The sequence below is a fragment of the Sus scrofa genome, chromosome 9, assembly GCF_054392235.1.
Source record: "Sus scrofa isolate SSC_HxYL_T2T_F1_AM1 chromosome 9, Sscrofa_HxYL_maternal_Yorkshire_Landrace_v2.0, whole genome shotgun sequence".
In the NCBI taxonomy this organism is placed as follows: domain Eukaryota; kingdom Metazoa; phylum Chordata; class Mammalia; order Artiodactyla; family Suidae; genus Sus; species Sus scrofa.
The window spans coordinates 121,267,736-121,291,128 of NC_139391.1; the positions used below are offsets into that span (position 1 = coordinate 121,267,736).

Below are 23,393 nucleotides of genomic sequence, written 5' to 3' on the forward strand. Positions count from 1 at the left end.
TTTCGAGAGTTTTAGTTCTTATGTTTAGGTCTAGGATCCATTTTGAATTAAGCTTCGTATATGGTTTGAGGCAGGGTCCAACTTTATTCTTTTGCATGTAGGTATCTAATTTTTCCAGCACCCTTTATTGAAAAGACATTTCTTTCCCCATTTAAATCTTATTACTTGGCTGTGGAAATATTTTAAAGTATTGACTTTGCATTCTTAGATTTTGTGTTTGTATGCAAATTTGAAAAGCATGTCATCTCTATATTGAGGTTCAAAACAGTGTTCAACCCAATGAGTAGCATTAGGCAAACTTCTAAAACTATTTATAAGGCCCTTCAAGGCAAGATTTTTATGCTTGTAATGAGAGCTTTCGTGATTCTGAGAAGACTGAGAAGTGCTGGACTGTGTTCATAGGATATTCCCTGATAAACAGAATTGGGAGTGGGGAGGGAGCATATGTATTTATTTATTTCATTTAAGAAAGTTTTGGAGTTCCCGTCGTGGCGCAGTGGTTAATGAATCCGACTAGGAACCATGAGGTTGTGGGTTCTATCCCTGGCCTTGCTCACTGATTTTAGGATCTGATGTTGCTGTGAGCTGTGGTGTAGGTCACAGACGCGGCTCAGATCCCGTGTTGCTGTGGCTCTGGTGTCGGCAGGTGGCTACAGCTCCGATTAGACCCCTAGCCTGGGAACCCTCATATGCCGCGAGTGCAGCCCTAGAAAAGACCAAAAAAAAAAAAAGTTTTATTGAAATATAGTTGATTTATAATATTGCAGTAATTTCTGCTGTACAAAAAAGTGATTCAGTTATACATATACACACATCCATTCTTTTTTCAGATTCTTTTGCTGTATAGATTATCAGAGAACATTGGGTACAGTTCTCTGTGCTATGAAGCAGGTCCCTGTTGTCCAGTCATTCCATAGACCACATTATGCATGTGCCAATCCCAAACCCCCAGTACATCCCTCCGCCGCAGCCACCTGTCCCCTTTTGTAAGAAGGAGTATATTTAGGTAGCCTTAGCATCAGGGGTGGCTTCAGGCTTCTCTGCCTTCCTTTCTATATTCCACCTAGTACTAACTGCAGTCGACCTTTGAACAACATGGGTTTGAACTGTCTGGGTCTACTTAAACATAGATTTTTTTCCCCCCAGTAATTACCACAATACTACACAATCTCTGATTGGTTGAATCCACAGGTAAGGAGCTGAGGATATGGAGGGCCAACTATGGGACTTAAGCATCTGTGGATCTTGGTGTCTATGGTGGGTTCTGGGAGTTCCCGTCATGGTGCAGCAGAAACGAATCCAATTGGGAATCATGAGGTTGCAGGTTCGATCCCTGGCCTCCCTCAGAGGGGTTAAGGATCAGGCATTGCTGTGAGCTGTGGTGTAGGCCAGCAGCTGTAGCTCTGATTGGACCCTTAGCCTGGGAACCTCCATATGCCGTGGGTGCAGCCCTAAAAAGCAAAAAAAAAAAAAAAAAAAAAAAAAAATTATGGTACGTCCTGGAACTAATCCTCTGTTGATACTGAGGAACAGCTGTATAATCACCTATACTCATTATTATGTAGCTACATGGCCCCCTTTCTCTTCCTCAGTAAGCCTTTTCCTACATCTTGGCTTTTGTATTTGCTTTTTCTTCTACTTGAAGTTCTTTCTTCCTAATTCTTGCCATAGTTTGCTCATTCTTATTAAGTCCAAATGTCAACTGGGTCCATATTGCCTCCTGGCTTCTCATTATCTCTTGTAGTACTTTTTCCATTATGTGATCCTAATTTATTTTCTTTGATATTATTTATCACATCCATAAGTATGGCACATCTAGGAAGACTGGACCTACGTTCCTCTTACTAATCACTTAGTCTCCAGTTTTCATTATAGTTTCTGTCTCATAGTAGGGACTCATTAAATATTTGTTGAGTCAGTGAATGAAAGCTGATATCTGTAGGAGTCAGCTATATGAGGGTAGGAGGTAAGAGCTAAGGACCTAAAGTGGGAAAGAACTTTCTGTGTTATGGAGCTGTTATGATGAAGCAACAGAAGCAAGGGCGTGTTAGGCCTTGTCAGTCCTGGCAAGGAGTTTGGATTTTATTTGACTTTTAGTGAAAAGATTTTAGTTTGGAGGTTTAATGTAATATCATTTATTTTACAAAAGATTTCTTTGGCAACTCTGTGAAAAGTAGATTAGGAAGGGGGAGACTGGAGGTCAGAGATGGGTTAGGAGACTTTTATAGTAGATGGGAACATACCTTGGATTGGATTGGTACAATTGACGTGGAGAAAGGTGGGTAGATGTGGAATTTATTATGGAAGTCGGATTGACATGGCATGCTAATGAGAGGAATGAAGAAGTGGAGATGAATCAAGGATGATATCCAGATTTCTTATTTGAGCAACTTGGTAGAAGGTAGTGTTATTTACTGAAATGGGAAATCTGAATAAGGACAAACTTTGGAGGAGACATTAGGTATTCCATTTGGATCACATTTAAGATACTGAAAACTCTTCCACACTGAAATATCAAATAAAGGATTGAATTCCAAATCAGGAATTTAGAGTGGGGATGACTCTAAATTTGGAAGACTCAGCATATACATGCTATTTAAATCGGTGGCAATGAGACATATTACTTTGATTGTGTGGCAAGGAATCAGAAAAAAGCTCAGGACTTGAACTTGAATTTCCAACATTTAACTGTCAAGTAGAAGAGTGGCAACTGAAAAGTATTTGGAGCTACAGGAAGAACACACAGAATGGCTTATGTTTTGGCAACCAAGGATTTATGGGACAGCCTGAAGGGTAAAAACACAGCTTCTACCACATACTGCATTTTCAGAAACATATAATATGCAAAATGAGAAGAAGCTTTTGAGGATGGATGAATGTGCTTGAAGGGTTTTAAAAAGGAAGGATGTTAACATGCTTAACAGAAATAAATGAGGGCTAGCTAATTACACTAGCCTTGAGGTATGGTATAATTATTCTTTATTTTGATATTATTGGAAACTTTGATTTTTGATTATGTTAGGAAGTTTTGTTTTTTGTTTTTTGTTTGTTGTTTTTTCTTTTTAGGGCCATGCCTGCAGCATGTGGAAGTGCCCAGGCTGGGGGTCGAATCACAGCTACAGCTTCTGGCTTATGTCACAGCCACAGCAACGCCAGATCTGAGCTGCATCTGTGACCTGTGCCACAGCTTGCGGCAATGCCAAATACTCAAGCCACTGAGCGAGGCCAGGGATTGAACCTGCATCCTCATGGATACTAGTCGGGTTCTTAACCCGCTGAGCCACAACGGGAACTCCCTAGGAATTAATATTTTAAAGTGTGACTTGAAGGTAGAAGTCATTTTTTTCCCCCCTCTTCCAGAGTAATGGTGTTAGTGTCACCTAATGGCGAAATGAGATATTGCAGCCATATTTATATGAGGCAGTAAACAAAGTAACCTAATTAGAAAGAGAAAAAGAAGGAATCTGGGGGGATTTTTGTCATGGATTGGAAAACTTACCATGGTTACAAGGTCCTGTGTTCTTTAGCCTACTTGTCTATCTCTCTGTCAGAGAGATCTGAGCAGATTGTTTAATATGCGGTTCGTTTTTGTCTTTTATAAATATTTTAGCTCAAATATTTCTCTTTCAAGAGAGTCCTTTCCTATCACCTTACGTAAAGTTCTCCATATACTCCTTACAGCTACTCCTTGTTACATTAATATGCCTCATTTTCTTCATACCTATAGAAGGATTTGGGATTACCTTATTTGCTTCCTTCCTTGCTTCCTCGCGTGATGTAAGCTTCGGGAGAGGAGGCAACTTGTTTGCCTTATTCATTCGTGTAACTACAGTGCGGAGTGCAGTGATTGTTAGTCATATAAGGGACATGTTCAGTTAAAATTAGTTGTGTGAATATTTGAATTTCTGGAAATGATAGAGAATGTTGAGTTTCCTTGGTGTAAATTAGAGATGTATCCAGAAAACAAATCACACTGTATTTGATTACTAACTAAAACATTGTTTGCTGCGTGAAGGCAGTGTGAACGCTTTACTTACCTAGGCCCCCCCCTCTTTTTTGCTTCCTATAGAGAAATGGTAGTGTGTCGGGAAAAGAAAAGATATGTGGCTTTGGGTGTTGAATTCTGTATTAATCAGTCAACTTCAGTGACACAAAAAATATTTTAAGATACAGTGCTTAGTCTTGAGGAGGTAATTTTTTGCAGACATGTAGATTTATTGTAAAGTAATTTCATTGAATGCGTTTTTGTGTATGTGAATTTGTAGGTACTTCCGGTATCATGCTTAATTCCTCTCTATATTAAAAAGAACAGAAATGGTATTTTTAGAAGAAATACAAAGAGCACCAAACAGTAATAAATCCTTTTAGCTGAGATGTGGGCGGGTTTGTGTTGTTTTTCAGGGAACAATATGGTTCTTTTAGACTGGAAACTTAGGGTGAAAAGAGTACATTTCCATTGTGTGGCCCAGTCCAAGAAGGTTGCCTCCCTAACTTTGAGATAATTACCCAGTCAGCAGAATTCTTGTTCGCATGAACCATTTATTAAAGGCCAGAGATTGATGAGGTGCTTAATAGTTCATGTTTTTATTCACTAGTTTTTGTTCTTAATTCTTGTGGTTTTGACCAGGTGGATGTGGGAAGAGAAGTTTGTAGAACTGAAATGGAGGTCAGAGCTTCGTCACAGAAGGTTAGTGGGTCATCGGATTCTGTGACTACACCGAACAGTGAAGAATTTGTTTTGGTTCCTCAGCATGCAGATGACACTTCTACAAAAGATGATGAAAAACCTGAACTGAAGGTATCTTTTTCTATTCTACAAATTATATTATTTTAAATGATTGTTTTTATTTCTTAACAAGGTGAAACTTATCTCAGATGTATAATATCTAAAGGTTTTTCTCGAGTATTGACTGGATCAATGTTTGATTTATCCAGAGGTTAATGATTTGGTTTGTGTGTTTTAAAACATTTTTGCTTTTGTTTGTTTATCTTTTACTTTAGAATTCAGAAAAAAGGGCATAAGTGGGAAAAAAGTAGAGAAAGGGTAAATGGCAAGTTAAACTTAATGTTTAAATCTTATATAAATTTATTTGGATATTTTTGTCTCTTTTACTGCTGGGTTTTGAAAGTTAACTATTTATTTATTATTATTATTTTTTTCTGTTTTTTGCTTTCTAAGGCTACATCTGTGGCATGTGGAGGTTCCCAGGCTAGGCTAGGTGTGGAATCAGAGTTGCAGCTGCTGGCCTACGCCACAGCCACAGCAACACAGGATCTGAGCTGCGTCTGTGACCTACATCACGGCTCACGGCAACGCTAGATCCTTAACCCAGTGAGTGAGGCCAGGGATCGAAAGCACATCCTCATGGATACTAGTTGGGTTTGTTACTGCTGAGGCACAATGGGAATTCCTAAAAGTTAATTATATAAATGCGTAGTTATGTATTATTTTCACATCAGAGACTTTTCTTTATGATTTTTGTGTTTCAAATCAGCTGGTAGGTAACATTAAGTATGTGATTTAACACTTGTATGAGTATTTTTAAGTATATGTTTTATAATTTTATCAGTTGAGTTTTTCTTTGGATGTGGTCCTTTTCCTTGTTCATTTTTATGTTGTTTTTCCTAACTCGAAAAAAAAAAGAACCAAGCAAATCCAGGTATAAATGTATGAGAATTGTATAACCACACTTTAGTAATAGGAAGAGAGAAAATAGTAAAAAATGCTACGTGTTATTTATGACTTATTTAATATTAATTGTGGCGTAAAATTTATGTGTTAATATATTAATATAATAAAATATCTAATAAAACTAAATCAGATTATTAAGTACTCATTATGTTGATATATAGTTTTACAATTTTATTAAAATAATCAATGGATTTCCTTAGCTTTATTCAAATATCTATATTTAAATAAACAACTACTTAAATTTCTGTAACTCTGTATTTTTGCATTAATGTGTTTAATTTAAGGCATTTATTTACTTAGGCTTTGTGTCTCACTTGCTTTTAAGAAAAGGATGAGTCAAATGTAAGGAAATTAGCAATACTCCTTGGAAGCCAGTTAGCAAAGTCTGTAAAAAAATCAGGAATATGTTTATGCAATGATAGCAAAAAATATGACCTTTTAAATGATATCCACACTAAATAATACGTTTAAACTTATCCATTTTCTTCTTTAAAGCACATAAATTTAGGATTACCTGGTTTTTAGAATGTGTTGCTAAAAAATAAGAAAAAAAAAGGAAATCTCTGTAAATAAGATCTTAGGTCTTTAGATCTGATATAGTTGGAAATACCTGGAGTGTTTCTTTTTTTTTTTTTTTTTAATCCTTTTTTGTTTTAGGGCTGAACCTGTGGCATATGGAGGTTCCCAGTCTAGGGGTTGAATCGGAGCTACAGCTGCCGGCCTGTGCCACAGCCACAGCAATGCCTGATCTGAGCCACATCTGCGACCTTCACTGCAGCTCATGGCAATGTGAGATCCTTAACCCACTGAGCAAGGCCAGGGATCGAACCTGCAACCTCATGCTTCCTAGTCGGATTCACTTCCACTGAGCCACGATGGGAACTCCAGCCTGGAGTGTTTCTGAAGAATCCTTTTCTGAAACTGATAATCCTCAAACTTAGATGATTTTATAACTTAGGATTTTGTATTATAACTAAAGAAATTAAATACAATTGTATAAATTCTTTGTATTCAGTAACTATATTTAAATTTAAATATTTAGATTGTTTAAATTTCTTCTAGAAATGAAATATTTTCATTAAGTTTCAGAACCATATTATGATTGAGAAACATTGTCTTGCTTTGTCTGTAGATAGTTTCTAATGGTGATGAGCAGTTGGAAAAAGCCATGGAAGAGATTTTGAGAGATTCTGAGAAAGGGCAAAGTAGCCTTCTTGTTGATTGTCCAAGTTCCAGTGAGATTTCAGACCATTCATTTGGAGATGTTTCAGCCAGCCAACCAAATAAGCCATCTCTTCAGTTAATTTTGGATCCATCGAATACAGGTACTATGTTGAACTCTTAACAGGCTGCAAGAGAAATGGGATAAAGTGATAAGGACAATTTTAAGGTGTAAATTAAATTAAATAAACCCAATTTTATTAAGTTTATTTTCTAAGATCAAGGTGGCGAGCTTTTCAGTTCTGGTCAAGATTTCGCACTTTGGTTCTTCTTAGGTTTCTGTATGTATCTCTACCCGTAAAATCAGTCTGTGTTCTTTGAGAACTGAGACTGTATCTGGATCTTCATTTTTACCCCTAGTTCTTGGCATATAGTAGGCCCTATATGAGTGCTTATTGAACAAATGAATAAATTCTTAGATGTCAAAGAATAGTGTAATTGACACATTCTTTCGTATGGTGTTCCTTTTTATTCAGTTTGACTACAGTTACTGTGAATTATAATTTGTTAAAATTCTAAATAAAATAGTATATCAACCTATATCAGTGTAATAATACTGTAAAAGTGTTTATTACAGTGTAATAAATAATACATGCACGAATGAGTAGGATTTAGAGTAGGAATACTGGCTTATAAGTCAAAATGGTTTTGGATGCAAGATAAGCCAAACCAAATCCAGTCCAACTCCTACTTCAGCTAGTTTAAACACTAGAGGTATGGTTTGATCTGAGGTCTGGTAGTATTGCTTTGTTAACTACTCAGTTTTGATCTCCATGTCGTCTTTCTCAACTGGCTTCCTTTAAGGTCACAAAGTAGTTGGCAGCAGAAATTGATAAGTAAGGCAAGGTAATTTGTTTATGCCTGGTGACAGAGAGAAAGTCTCTGATCTTTTACTCATTGAACAAAAGTTGTGAACTTTAATTGGACCAACTGAACCATTTTTCTAGTGGCCAGGGGAATGAGGGGAGTGCCATGAACTGCTAGGATAGGCCTTGGTTATATGCAGATTCCTCAGTAAGTCACTCTGACAGAAGAGATGAAATTATCTCAATTGATTTAAGGCACTCAAGATCCGTTTCTGAATGCTGGTGTAGGGTAAGTATAGGTATAGGCCAGAATGCTACACAGTGGGGCCGTGATGGCTCTACCTTACCCTATACTCAAGATTTATTCCTAGTGAATCAAATATTTAGATGTGAAAAATATAACCTGTATTTTTATATAGATTTTATATAGAGTTGAAAAAAGACCTATAGGGAGAAAATAGCATGTTTTTGTGATTACACAAAACGCCAAAGGAAAAAAGTTGCATTTTAATATGTAAAAGCTTAAATCTTCTGAATGAGAAAGGTACCATAATAAATATGGTCAAATGACAGACTAGGAGAAGATGTTTGCAATGTGTTGGGAATCCCCAAATGTTCCCACTAGTTCAGTGATTCACTATAGAGACTCATAGGTCTCAGTGCCTATTCATATTCATGGCCAGATTTATGTTCAAGGGGGCCTAAGAGAGAGATATATATATCTTATATGTGTGTGTGTACACATAAGATTGGGAATAAGGCTTATAAAATATTAATTCTTCTAGTTCTTGATTGAGGGAGCATGAAAGATTATATTATTCATTATGCTTTACTTTATCTTTTGAATTTCTTAAATCCCTAGCCCTCCCCCCAAACCCAAAGCATATTGATATCAATATTCATATAGTTGAGTTATTTTTTGGTTAATAGATTAATCAAAAGGAAGAAACACCTTTTTCTTCTAATATATATCTGATGGGTTGTTGGAATCAATTATCCTTTAAAGCAGTGGATTAGATTCTTATTTCTGAGCATATCTGATAGGGACTATGTATAACATACCTTTTTGTGTTCTCATTACACTAAAAAGAGTTTTTAAAATGATCTTTCCCTGAAGGTCTCAGTTGATAAGAATTTCCTTTGCTTTACAAGTACATTTTTAGCATTCTTTTCTGGTTATATATTGTTTACTTTTCATTTTCAATAAAGAACATGTGTTTTGTGTTCTCCCCCAAATTTGTATGTTGAATTCCTAGCCCTCAAGGTGATAGTATTAGGAAGCGGGGCCTTTGGGAGGTGATGAGGTCATGAGGGCAAAAGCCCTCCTAATTGGGATTAGTGTCCTTCTAAAAGAGACTCCAAAGAGCTAACTTGTCCCTTCTGCAATGGTGAGGATGCAGTGAAAAGATACTGTCCGGAAAGTGGCTCTTACCAGACACTGAATCTGCCAGAGCCTTCATCTTGGGCTTCCAGAGCTGTGAGAAATGAATGATGTTTAAATACCATACTCAGTCGGTGGTGTTTTGTTACATAAGAGCCTGAAAGAACTAAGACAAGGCATTTCAGCTGCCTCTTCGTAATTGCAATCAACACAGTTTTTGATAACAGAATTGTTAACTCTCAATTGAAAATGACGCCTAACTCAATGGTCAGGAACAGTCTGGAAAGTATATAGATTTAAGCGGACTAAAATGAATATTAAAGGTATGTAGTTTGCCAATAATAAAATTAGGTAGATAAGGGTTTTTGTTTAAACATTATGATAACTTGTTGGTTTTTGTTATTTGCTGATCTTGTGTCCTGACTACTTGGATTCAGCTGTACAGGGAAGCTTTGCTAAATTATTGCAATGTACTAAAATACTATTTGGGTACATTCTTGAGTTTTCTCTCTCATGTCCTTTGTTGTTCTCCACCTCTTTCTGCTGAGGAAGGGATGATGGAATTAAAAAAGTATGACTTAAATAGGACTGAATTTATATTTGGGAGATGTGAATTTCTTACATTGGTGTGTGATTTTACTGGATCTAAAAGTGTTGCCTTGCTAAAAATGTTATTTGCCTGCTTGACTAAGGATCTTCACTAGTCATAGGGAGTTTTGTCTACATGAAAGCCATAATTATGCAGCATTTCATTGTGGATGGGATAGGGTCTAGGTAGTGCCTGGGATGATGTGTGTTTGCCATTAATAGGTTGCTTAAAGGACCACTAGCTCTAGAAAAGTTTATTAATTTAGTGATTAATTCATTTGATATTATATCAAGGGTCGAGTCTTTTAGACACTGTTATAAGTGCTGGGAACAAAGAGGATAGAACAGTTCCCTCCTTGAAGAGCTGATACTCTCTATAATAGGATAAACTTCATTTTGCTTTTGATTCATTCTATTTTACACTTTTCATAGAGGTTAAGACATGGTATCTGGAGTTCAGACCTGGATTTGGACACAGGCTCTTTCTGTAGTTTGGGCAAGTTATTCAACTTCTCTAGTGCTCAGTTTTCCTGTTTTTAAAATAGAATCTGTCTCCTAGGGATTTAGAGGATTAAATGACATCACCTACATTAAGCATTTTGTAAAATGCCTGGCTTTTGGTACTTGGAGAGTATGTACCAAATAAAATGCTTGTCATCATCATCATCGTCTGTTTTGGAAATCTTGAACACCCAAATAATATCACATAAAATTTTAGTTCTAAGGCCAATAATTACGACATATCTGTAATGGGCATGAGGCAAGGCATAAGTCCTTTATCTCCATTGAAGCACCTAATTCCTGGATTTATGTGGAGCAGTGTTCTTTGCATAGTTGATTTCTTTGAGTGCTTTAAAAGATGTTCTTTTTTATGGCTGAGTAGTATTCCATTGTGTATACATACCTCATCTTCCTAATCCAGTCATCTGTCAATGGACATTTGGGTTGTTTCCATGTCTTGGCTATTGTGAATAGTGCTGCAGTGAACATGTGGGTGCATGTGTCTTTTTCAAGGAAAGTTTTGTCTGGGTATATGCCCAAGAGTGGGACTGCTGGGTCACATGGTGCCATCTGCAGCAACATGGATGGAACTAGAGACTCTCATACTGAGTGAAATAAGTAAGAAAGAGAAAGACAAATACCATATGATATCACTTATAACTGGAATCTAATATACAGCACAAATGAATGTTTCCACAGAAAAGAAAATCATAGACTTGGAGAATAGACTTGTGGCTGCCCAGGGGAAGAGGGAGGGAGTAGGAGGGATCAAGAGCTTGGGGTTAACGGGTGCAAACTATTGCTCTTGGAATGGATTTACAATGAGATCCTGCTGTGTAGCATTGAGAACTATGTCTAGATACTTACATTCAGCACAACAATGGGAGGAAAAAGTATGTATACATGTATGTGTAACCTGGCCCCCATGCTGTACAGTGGAAAAAAAATAAGTAAATAAAAATTAAAAAAAAAAGATGTTATTCTTTGGTCTTTTCTTCTCCGTAGTTTCTGATGAGAAATCTGAAGTCATTTGAATCATTTATTATTCCTTTTTTTGTAACATGCTATTTTTCTGTCTTCTTTATATATTTAAAGAGATATTTTTGTTTTCCAGGAGTTTGATTATATGAGTGTGTTTTTCTTTAAATTTATCTTTGTTGGTGTTCACTGAGATTCTTGGATCTGTAAATTTATATCTTTTATGAAATTTGGGAAGTTTTCAGACAGTATTTTTAGGAGTATTTTTTTGTACAGTGATCTTTTTTCTCGTATTTTCCTGTGACTCAGACAACAAAAGTATTAGGTATTTTCCTATTGTTATACAATTCCTAAGCCTCTCATTGTATTCCAGCCTTTTTCTCTCTCTTCTTCAGTTTAGATATTTTTTGTTGACCTATGTTCCAGTTTACTAACCCTCTGCTCTATTATCTCAATTCCTTTGAGCTGTCTAGTGAATTTTTAGTTTTAGATATTCTATTTTTCTGTTCTTAAATTTATCTTGGTCCTTTTTGCGCTTTCTGTTTCTCTGCTGTGGATTAATATTTTTCATTCGTTTCCGGTGTATTCACCTTTATATTATAGAGCATGGTTATAATACCAATTTTAAAGTCTTTGATTGTTACAGTAACCACATCATTTTGGGATTGGTATCTGTTGATTGCTTTTCCCTTGAGAACTGGTCACCTTTTTCTATTTTTGTTTTTGTTCGTTAGTTGAGTAATTGAATTATTTTCCAGACCTTCTGAATCTTTTGAGATTCTGTTTCCAAATAAAATTCTCTGAAGAATGTTGATTTTGTTTTAGCACTTCCAGTTGGTTATATACAGATTGCAAATTCTATCCTGCTTTCTACTTTCATAGTTGTTCAGTTCCAAAACCTTTTATACTTCCTTATTCTATACATGTACAGCATGGTGGTGAACCCAAGGCTCGTGTTAGTTCATACAAAAAAATTAGGGGGTTACCTTCTCCAGCTCTCCTCCTCAGCATTACCTTCATACTCTCTGGCTTCTTAGGGCCCATTTTCCCTTCTTCTAAGTAGAAGACAGATTTCTCACTTAGAGTTTTGTTCCTTTGTGCTGTCTTGTGGCCTTGTATGACTGGAGTCAACTTTAGGACACAGTGGTGAGAGAAAAGAAAGAAAAAATAACAGAGGTTTCCTTTTTCTTTTTGAATCACAAGAGCCAGGTCTCTTTGCTTGGGTGCTCTAGCCATTGAGACAGGTTCTTTTCTTTGAGTTTTAGATGCTTGTGGCACTCTGTTCCCATGCTCCTATAACACCCCCTGCCTCCCACCCCAAGCTGTGGCTCAGCTCCATCACTGGGGCTGGCCTTGTGGTAGAACTGGAAGAGGGGAGAGAGAGAGGGAAAGAAAGAGAGAAAAAGAAAGAGGGAAGAAGAGTATTATAATTCCTCAGTCTCTGGTTTACAGGGACTCAGTTTTCTCTCCTTTGGCCAGAAAGATTGGATTTCTCTCACATTTTTCTTGCTCACTGCATAGTTCTGCAACTTGGGCTGCAGATATAAGGATGAAAAAATATGAAAGGAAATTCAACATTACTGGTAGTTCTTCAAGTTTTGATTGTAGTCTCCAATCTGTTTTTTTTAAAAATTATCTTCAGGTAGTTACTTTTAATATTCTGGCTATTGTTTTCAGTTAACAGAGAGAAGCTAATGCAGACTTGTTGCTTCAGCTTGACTGGTTCAGTTTGAGTATTTTCAGTTCTGCTAGTTTTTGCTTCAGCTATTTGGAAGCTCTGGTATTGGGGCATAAGCACTTTTGAAATTATGTTTTCTTGATAAATTGACCCTTTTATCATTTGGAATGTCTCTTTTTCTCCTATTACTATTCATTGTTTTGAAGTATGGTTTTTCTGACATTAATATAGCCATTCTGGCTTTCTTATAGCATTTGCATGATATATCTATTTTTCTCCTTTCTTTCTTTCTTTCTCTTTTCTTTTCCTTTGTTTTTTCTTTTTCTTTTTTTACTTTGAACCTATTTGTGTCTTTTTATTTAAAATGAGTGTTTCTTATACATAGCATATAGATGAGTTTTGCTTTTTAAAATCTAGTTTGATATACTGTCTTTAATTGGTATATTTAGACCAGGGATCTCCAAACTACTTCTTATAGGCCACATCCTGCCCACTACTTGTTTTCACTATGGTTTGCAAGGTAAGCATTTTTTTTACATTTACAAAGGATTGAAAACAAGTCAAAAAAGACAGTGTTCTTTTCTGGTACATGAACGTTATATGAAATTCAGATTTTAGTGTGCATAAGTTGTTTTGAATTTTGTAAAAACAGTTTTTGTGGAAAGCTGTTTTCTCTTTTTACATAAATACTTGCCTAATATCCCAGATTTTTTTCTCTTGGCCCACAGAGCTAAGAGAAAATTCTTATGTAATTAGATCTAAGTGTACCTACTCTCTTGCTGTTTATTTTTTCTTTGTCCCCCCCCCCCCAATTTTTTCTCCTCCTCCTGTTTACTTTCATTCCTTTGATTTTTTTTTTTTTTTTGTGTGTGTGTCATTTTAGGGCTGCACCTGTGGCATGTGGAGGTTCCCAGGCTAGGGGTTGAGTCAGAGCTGTAGCTGCCAGCCTACGCCATAGCCACAGCAACACCAGATCTGAGCCACGCCTGCGACCTCCACCACAGCTTATGGCAACACTGGATCCTCAGCTCACTGAGCAAGGCCAGGGGGTCGAACCCATGTCCTCATGGATACTAGTTGGGTTTGTTAACCATTGAGCCACGATGGAAACTCCTGGATTATTTTTTAATATTCCATTTTATTTCCATTACTGGCATATTAATTACATAATTTTGTTTTATTATTTTAGTAGTTGCTCTGGGGTTTATAACCCATGGCTGTTTTATACCACTTCATATATATTGTGAGGATCTTCCAGTTCCTCCCTTGCAGACTTTATGCCTTTGTCATCATTCATTTTGCTTGGACATACGTTATGCATTATACGAAGTATTAATTTTTTGCTTTAAATAGCCTGTTGTATTTTTTAAAAATTAAATGGCAGGGAAAAAAGTTTTTCTCTCATATTTATAACTTTTGGTGCTCTTCATTTTCCCTCTAGTCTCATTTTCCTTTATCCCAAGGGACTTCTTTAACATTCTTCTTTTCTTCTGCAGGTTAGAATTAGCTGTTAATTCCACCCAGGGAATATTTCATTTCAGATCTTTTTGACTTTTCTGCTTCAGAATTTCTTTTGGTTCTTTTTTTCTGTCTTTCATTTTTCTCATTCTTTTGATGGGTATCTTTTTTTAGTTCCTCTGTCACATTTATAATAGTTACTTTAAAGACCTTGTCTACTAATTTTGTCACCTCTCTCTTGTGGATCCATTTATGTACTTTTTTGTATTTGATGTATACAGTTTCATGAATCTCTGAGTTACACAGATTTGTAAAATATTTATTTCTTCAAAAAGCTTTTTCTCCACCTTTTCCTCTTTTGTAGAACTCCAGTTACACATAAATTTAGACCATTGAACTGTTTGTTGTTGGTTTTTTTTTTTTTTTTTTTTTTTTTTTGTCTTTTTGCCTTTTCTAGGGCTGCTCCTGCGGTATATGGAGATTCCCAGGCTAGGGGTCTAACTGGAGCCGCAGCCACCAGCCTACACCAGCGCCACAGCAACACTGGATCCAAGCTGCCTCTCAACCTACACCACAGCTCATGGCAATGCTGGATCCTTAACCCACTGAGCAAGGCCAGGGATCGAACCCGCGACCTCATGGTTCCTAGTCGAATTCGTTAACTACTGAGCCGGGAACTCCTCATTGAACTGCTTGATCTCCCATGTTCATGAGTCACTGAGGCATGATTTTAGCATAGGATCTTGCAAATAATTGTTGTTGCATAAGTAGTTGCTAAATTAACAAAAATGCATTATATGTGTGTGCGTGTATGTGTATTCTAAATGTGTTAGCATTCAGCCTTAAGCTGTGTTTGTAGTTTTTTATTTATCCCTTTTGAAATATAATACATTGAACTGAATCAGAAGGTGAAAAATCATAGTCCGTGATTGAAGAACATGGTAGATGAAGTACTTAGGAAAGTAGGTGGTGAGGTTGCATGATTTAATATAATTTTTGGAGCTGGAATGGGGGGGTTGGGAATGGCTCTTGTGAACTATTTATTAATATCCTGTAAGTGCAGTCCTGGTAATGAGAATTACAGCATGCTGCAAGGATCTAGTTAAGGTGAGATAGACATACTTCATTTTGTGTGGCATGGATATAGGTAAATGGGGAGGAGTTGGAGACTGGCTGAATGTAGATTTTCAGGTGGGAATGGGGAGAGTGATAAGGGGGGAGCTTTATATAGTATCTGATATGTGCAGATAAATACTCTAATCACAGTTGGGACTTTGCTGCATATACACTGTGCTTAGAATTAAAGTGGGTTTTTTTTTTTTTTTTTTGGTCTCTTTTTTGTCTCTTTTTTGCTATTTCTTTGGGCTGCTTCCGCAGCATATGGAGGTTCCCAGGCTAGGGGTCGAATTGGAGCTGTAGCCATTGGCCTACGCCAGAGCCACAGCAACGCAGGATCTGAGCTGCGTCTGTAACCTACACCACAACTCATGGCAACACCGGATCCTTAACCCACTGAGCAAGGCCAGGGATCGAAGCCGCAACCTCATGGTTCCTAGTCGGATTCGTTAACCACTGTGCCACGACAGGAACTCCTAAAGTGTTGTTGTTGTTGTTGTTTTTTTATTTTAAAGAAACTCATTGGTGGGGAGAGGAGAATTGGGGGAAGCAATCATAGGATGATTAAAATAATGATTATTTTGAGGAAAAATTTTTCATTGAAATACTTGCATAGTTTGCAGAAACCAGCAAGCCAGGAAACAGCAAAATAAGGAGCTTGACCTCCGTTGGTCTTGGTATGACATGGAACATCTTAACGTTGTTGACTTTTGCTTAGGAAGTTAGGCTGCTTAATAAATTTGCTGCCATGCAGGATCTTTACCAGAGAAATTTTCAATTAACTTTAGTTTTATTTAATTCTCTTTATTTTTAGGCAGATTGACACTGTCTTTAGTTCCCTTTCCTTTCTATTGTTTTATATAATTTGAACTCCATCTTTGATTTTTTAAAATACAGAGCTTGGAGTTTTTTTCATTTTATTCTAAGGAAGTTGTAGCTAAGATAATACTTTAAGAGATTCGTAGTATATAGTGGCTGATTCCAGAACTCTAAGTTAAGGTGTAGGATAAACATAAAAGAAATGAAAACACAGAGAGACTTAAACTTTATTTGCAATTTTTCATTTGTTTTTGGGAAATAGGTGAACTTACACTGTGAAGTTTTGTTTTAACTTTTGAGTGTTTCTTTTTTTCCTTCAGAAATTACACCCAGACCATCTTCTCCAAGTGGAATACCTGAAGAAGATAGTGTTTTATTTAACAAACTGACCTACTTAGGTTGTATGAAAGTTTCCTCCCCACGTAATGAAGTGGAGGCTTTACGGGCAATGGCAACTATGAAATCTTCCAGTCAGTACCCCTTTCCGGTTACCCTGTATGTGCCAAATGTTCCAGAAGGCTCTGTGAGGTAAGTTCTAATACCTTTTAATTATTTTATTTTATTTTTTTGCTTTTTAGGGCCACACCCATGGTGTATGGAGGTTCCCAGGCTAGGGGTCAAATTGGACTAGTAGCCGCCAGCCTACAGCACAGCCACAGCAACGCCAGATCCAAGCTGTGTCAGTGGCCTGCACTGCAGCACAGGGCAATGCCAGATCCTTAACCCACTGAGTGAGGCTAGGGATCAAACCTGCGTCCTTATGGATGCTAGTCGGATTCGTTTCCACTGAGCCATGATGGAAACTCTGCTCTAATACTTTTTAACCCTCCTTAGATACCTGTGAAGTTTTTTTGGGTAGCGGTGATGATATTTTATCATAAATGAGGGCTAGGACTTGGTGTGAATTCACTTTCACTCTGTAGATGTGCAAAGTAAAAATGTTTAGGTATAGACTGTATTCCTTACGTGCAAGGGGCATTTGTAAAATTATGCTTAAATTGCTCTAGTGGAACTATGAATGTAAAAATACCTGTCATTTGTGTTTCACCTTGTCATGTAACAGTGGTTTAAAAAACTAGAACAATCTCTAGATTTCTAAGCTCTTTACTGCAGACTGGAAAGAAGCAAAATAGCTTTTTTTCATATGCTTCACTTGGAATAATATTTAATGTCATCTGAATTTTGAATTTCTTTAAATGTGAAACAGGTAATCTTATTTTCCTACATTCAGCCTTCCAGTAGTCTTCCATCACACTTGTATTTATATTCAAAATCCTTACCTTGTCTGGTCCTGGTGATCTGCTTTGACCTAATCTTCCCTTTCCCTCTCTCCTTCCCTCCCTCTTTTGCTTTCTCCTCCTTTCACTACACTTACTTCATTCATTCACTACTTTCCAGTCATAGTAGCCTCTTTATTCTTTCTCAGATGCAGTCATGAATCCTGCCTCAGGGCCTATCAGTCAGGATTCTTACCTCAGGGCTTTTGTATAGTCTCTTTAATTTGCCTAAAGAAGCTTTCCTAGCTTTTTTCCAGTTTTCACTTCTTTCCAGTTTCACCTCAAGAAACCTTTTATCAAAAGAAGCCTCTTTTTTTTTTCCCTTGTTTTTCTCAATAGGATTTATTTTTTAGAGTGGTTTTAGGTTCGTAGCAAAATTGAGCAGAAGGTACAGAGATTTCCTGTGTCCCAAGTGTGCACCTGCGGTCTCATCCAAACACGGACTTCCCTCCCCATCAGCATTTCCCTTCCACTTGTTACACTTGGTACATTCGTTGCAGCTGATGAACCTGTGTTGACATAATAATTTTCCAAAGTCCATAGTTTACATTAGGGTTCACTCTTGGCGTTGTACATCCTGTGGATTTGGACAAATGTATAAGGACATGGATCCATCATTACAGTATCGTACAGAGTACTTTCACTGTCCTAACAATCCTGCCTTCTGCCAGTTCGTCTGTCCCTCCCCCTTATTCATCTGTCCCTCTCCCCTCCAACCTCTAGCATCCACTGATCTTTTTACTCTTTCCGAAGTTTTGCCTTTCCCAGGATGTTATATATTTGACATTTTGTAATAAATAGCCTTTTTCAGATTGACTTCTTTTACTTAATAATAGGCATTTAAGGTTCCTACATGGTTTGTTGTTGTTGTTGTTGTGTGCTGAATAATATGTTATTGTCTGGATGTGCTAGTTTGTTTATCCATTCGCCTATGGAAGGACATCTTGATTGCATCTAAGGTTCAGTCATTATGAATAACATTTCTGTAGACATCTGTGTGCAGGGTTTAGTGTAGACATAAAATTTTCACTCATTTGAATAAATACCAAGGAGTATAATTGCTGGATCATATAGTATGAGTATATTTAGTTTTGTAAGAAACTGCCAAACTATCAAAAGAAACCTCCTTTGATAATATCATAACTTATCTTTCTCTTTTTTAACTGAGCTTTTTTAAAAATAGCATTTTCCCTTGACTTGATATTATGTTTATTCACTTACTTGTTTATTACTGCCTGTCTTCTTCACTAGACTATAAGTTCCATGGGAGGGAGGTTATTGGTATTTTTTTCTGCTTACAGCTTCAGTGTCTAAATAGTATCTGGTCCAAAAAAGGTATTTAGTAAATATTTGCCGAATAAACAAATAATTGAAACAGGTCTAGGGAATTAGGTTGAATGTGTCTTGAACCAGTAATACTCCCTGAAGGCTCATTTTATCTGTTTTCAAACCCCTTCTGATTTATCTCATTCTCTAAAGTTTAGAATGCGAGAAAAATTTTAAGTACCAAAATAACAGCAAAATAAATTTACGGTTTTGGCAAAAGTGCTTTGAATTTTTGGGGAAAGGGTTTTGTAGATGTATTGTTTGTATATCTCTTAAAAATGTCAAAATGACTTTTATTGTTACCTGTTTAGTTTCAGAGTAACAAACATATCTTGACAAAGATTTAATGGTTTTGACTTGACTTTCTATTCCTAGTGGGTTCCCCTTCAGTTTCACAGTTTGAGATCCTGAGAGGTGGTCTTGAGTTTTTTGATCAGTCTAGGTTAGGATTTGTATAGAAGAAGTCAGAGAGGTATTTGCTCCAAAATTACTCCTTTAAAATTCCCTTATTAAGTTCATCTTTGGAACCACTCTGACCTTTTTTAGGGTAAAAGAAGTCTTGGTTGAACAATGACCTGGGGCTTGTATGAACTTATGGGTGCTGCTTTTTTTTAATTAAATTTTTTTTTTTTTTTTTTTTTTAAGGGCTGCAGCATGTGGATGTTCCTAGGCTAGGGATCAAATTGGAGCTGCAGCTGCCGGCCTACCACAGCCACAGCAACATGGGATCCGAGCCATGTCTGCAACCTATACCACAGCTCATGGCAATGCCAGATCCTTACCCCACTGAGTGCGCGGTGGGGGGAGGGGGGCAGGATTGAACCTGTATCCTCATGGATGCTAGTTGGGTTTGTTACTGCTGAGCCACAGTGGGAACTCCCTCAGGTGTTGCTTTAAATAGAAATGAACTCTCCAAGGATGGTCTGTGCTATTTTTTTACTGACGTTCCTTTTGCTGTAATAGAACAAGACTAGCATTTTGGGATGGGTGACATTGACTTTACCTGGCAGTGTATACTTGGCTTTGAGAGTAAATGAATTGGATCGTGGGACACAAAAATGAAGTAATTGTCAAAAGAAGGTGAAGAATTTGTGTTTGTGTTTATAGCAGAAATATTAAGATAATGTTTTCCTGCAATATTGATTCTAGTTTATTTTTGTGATTTTAAGATAGTTATGTTTATGTGTTACTAGAATAGTAAAATGTTTGCCTTTGTTCTTTGATAGTTAATATTTTATCTCATTTTCATCACTGTTCTGCAGAATCATAGACCAATCCAACAATGTGGAGATAGCGTCTTTTCCAATTTATAAGGTGTTATTCTGTGCACGTGGACATGATGGGACGGCAGAGAGCAATTGCTTTGCATTTACAGAGAGTTCCCATGGTTCAGAAGAATTCCAAATACATGTTTTCTCCTGTGAAATTAAAGAGGCAGTAAGTATAACAGATTGTAGCAATTTACTATTGAGATGAATTAGGGTAATGTTTTTGAACCCTAATTTCACTGTCATATAATTTAATATGTATAATCATATACCATATTACATAAATTTGGAGTATCTTTCTAAAGCGAAAGTTAGTATTTGTAGTGGCATAGAACTGAATACGGAAAGCTAAATTCAGTAACTCTGTGGACTAAAGTAGTACTCTCAGCTTTACAGATATAGGAGAAAAATCCCATTTGATGGGCTGCTCTCCCACACCACCATAGTAGTAATTGCTCAGGCTTAGAAGGAAGAATAACTTTGTACCTCTTTTATTGTTTTGCCCAAGTTGGTTGGTCCATGTGACTTGATTGATTGATCGATTAACTGCACCCGTGGCATGTGGAAGTTCCTGGGCCAGGGATTGAACCTGCACCACAGTAGTGACCCAGGCTGCTGCAGTGACAACGCTGGATCCTTAACCCGTTGAGCAACAAGAGAACTTTGGTCCCTGTGACTTTCAATAACAATGTCTGTTTCTCTGCTGGGCCTTTCACTTAGATATTGCACTAAGGTGATTCCATAGATCTCTGTGATTTTTACTGGTGGTCATTGTTATGTGTGTTCATTCAAAGATTTGCTTTTGCTCTATAGGACTGGTTTAATTATAAATACAAATACTCACATACAGCAGGGGTATCAACTAGTAGTCTTTAAAGATGCCAGTGAGCTCCTCTTCGTAATTATTAAATGAGTTTATTACTAGACTCAAGAAGTAGTACAGAATCAAATGGCTGTTACATACACAAGGAAATTGCCTTCTATATCTACTGAATTCTCCCCAAATTAAAAGTAAGTTGCACTTTTAGAACTTAAAGTACTTACACAACCATTTCAAAGGCTTTAATAAATGGGTTTGGATGGGCAAGGCCTTGAGTGTGTTTGCTTTTGGAAATGCAAATTGTCAGTGGAAGATATTGAAAGCAGCATTTATTCTGTTTTCTCTTTACCCTGAAACCAATGAACCATTGTATTAACAGTGGTTCTGAGAGTTTATTTCTGGCTATAAAATAGGAACATATAATATATAAATACATATACTGACTACTTGGTCAGGTGTGCATTAGATAGGAGTGAATGAGTACGAGTGAGTCTGGCTCATAGGAGGCAGTGAATATAAATATGTTGTAAGAATGTGTGTGTGTGTTTGTGAATTAGGGTGTCTATTTCTGATCCTTACAACTCCACTGCAGAGGTGGGGAAGCAGATGGTAGAGTCCTGGCGTTTCATGTTGGCAACCATCATTTAACATACCTGTATGAATTCTGGATAATTGGTGCTCAACAGTAAGAAAATGAGCTTTGAAGAATTGGGAGAACCCACTGCTTGGAGAGGCAGAAACACTGCTGCAGAAGGAAATTGAAAGGGACCTGGTTGCAAGCATTTTTCATAACTGTGATGGTATGAAACTTTCTTTTGAATTATAGCATCCACTTGTTTATGGGTGGGGGAAATTTTTTCATTTTGAGAGCTTTAACAGTGTAAGCAGGGGAATTCTCCTCCTGACCATTTTGAATACAGTATTAAATAATATTGATTGTATTTCTAGAAAGTATACTTAGTACACTGCAGGTTGTGAGAAAGTGATGTCCATGTATTATTTAATTTTGGGGGTAAATTTTTCAAAGTGTTACATTCTGGGACATTGGTGGTAAAATTCATTGTTGAAGGAAAAAATATATGACAGTTGTCATTCAGCTTTATTATGAGAGGTTATTTCTAAATGAAAAATAACCCGGTATAAATATAGGACTTATGCCAGGCACTGTGCTAAGCATTTACGTGATACTCATAACATCCCCCTAAACTAGATAGTACCTATTTAGACTAGTGATCTTATGCTTCTCTTTTCCTGGGGCAGTTCTAGTTTATGCATGTTGTCTGAGCATATTATTGAAGCACTCCATTTTATTCTCAGAAGTATTCTGGTCTGGTAAATTGTACTGTTACCCTTTCCTTATCCCAAGGCTAAGAGGATAGATGATAAAGCTGGTTTCCAAAGAAAGTTTCTGACTCTGAAGACCCTTGTAATTTGTAGTCACAACTTTCCTGTTGCATTATTATAAAAAGCACATATGGATTTTTACCTTTCAATTATGCTTCATATAGGGATTTACTGGTCATGTAGCTTGCATTCCAGCAACCTTTGGGTTTTACTCATGCCTTTCATAGAAGATGTCTGACATCTTTCTGTTGTCCCTTAAAAAATAATTACTCTTTTAGTTAATTCGAAGTCTTTTGTCACATTTACTAGTTGTCTGGTTATCTGGTTCCCAGAAGTTTCTTGATCTATGGTGAAGGGACTACTTTAGTGCTTAGGATTTGGATCCTTCTTAATGGGCACAGACAGTTGGCAAAGGTAGCTCAGGAAAAGATGACAGACTTTCTTATTGCTTAAGTATGTGCTTCGGAGCAATGTCCCTAATTTATTTACTATTGTTTGCAGAGTCGCCACATGGAGGTTTGAAGAAGTTTGTTGGTTAAAGGCAAGAAGACATCATGTCAAGAGGGAGTAGCTGCCTCTGCCAGTTGGCTGCCTCTACCAGTTGTCACTGACATATGCTTTTAAGTAAAATTCCACAAGCAGCAGACACCAGCAGTGGTAGAGGGAAAGCGGAATGAGGGCGATGGCTTTGTTGGGCCTGTGACACTAGGATTAGGAGTTCCCCTAGAAGGGTTAGGACAAATTTGACTTATTACACTGGATATTCTTCTTTGGAACTCTGCTGGAGTGGATCTCAATTATCTGTGGCAAAAGAGTTGGGGAATCCAGCCAGAAATATCTTGATACTGATGATCTTTGTACAGGGAAAATAATGTGCTAGATTTCTGCTGAAGAATTGCAGACAAAGCAGAATATCAAAAAGCATAGTGAAAAAAGCCAAGGAGGTGCATGCATCTTGTTGCATCTTTGTGGATATATTATGCAAAACTTCTCTTAAAGAGACATTGAAAGGCTCAGTTGACTCTCTTTAATAATTTATTTCTACTAAACAGCATAGCCATTTTCTCAAAACAGCTTTTGCTATTTCTTTGTTACAAAATACTTAACCACTGCTGGCAAT

The 23,393-nt window shown here is 37.0% G+C and overlaps 1 protein-coding gene across 3 annotated transcripts in view; it reads left to right on the forward strand.

Moving 5' to 3' along the window:
* RABGAP1L (RAB GTPase activating protein 1 like) overlaps positions 1–23,393 on the forward strand; it is a 657,995-nt gene that overhangs the window by 64,534 nt on the left and 570,068 nt on the right. For all 3 annotated transcript variants that reach the window (NM_001444343.1, XM_084974329.1, XM_013989628.3), the window contains 4 exon segments: positions 4,628–4,798; positions 6,825–7,017; positions 16,559–16,766; positions 20,104–20,278. In NM_001444343.1, the coding sequence (NP_001431272.1) occupies positions 4,661–4,798; positions 6,825–7,017; positions 16,559–16,766; positions 20,104–20,278 (714 nt within the window). In that variant the 5' untranslated portion in view covers positions 4,628–4,660.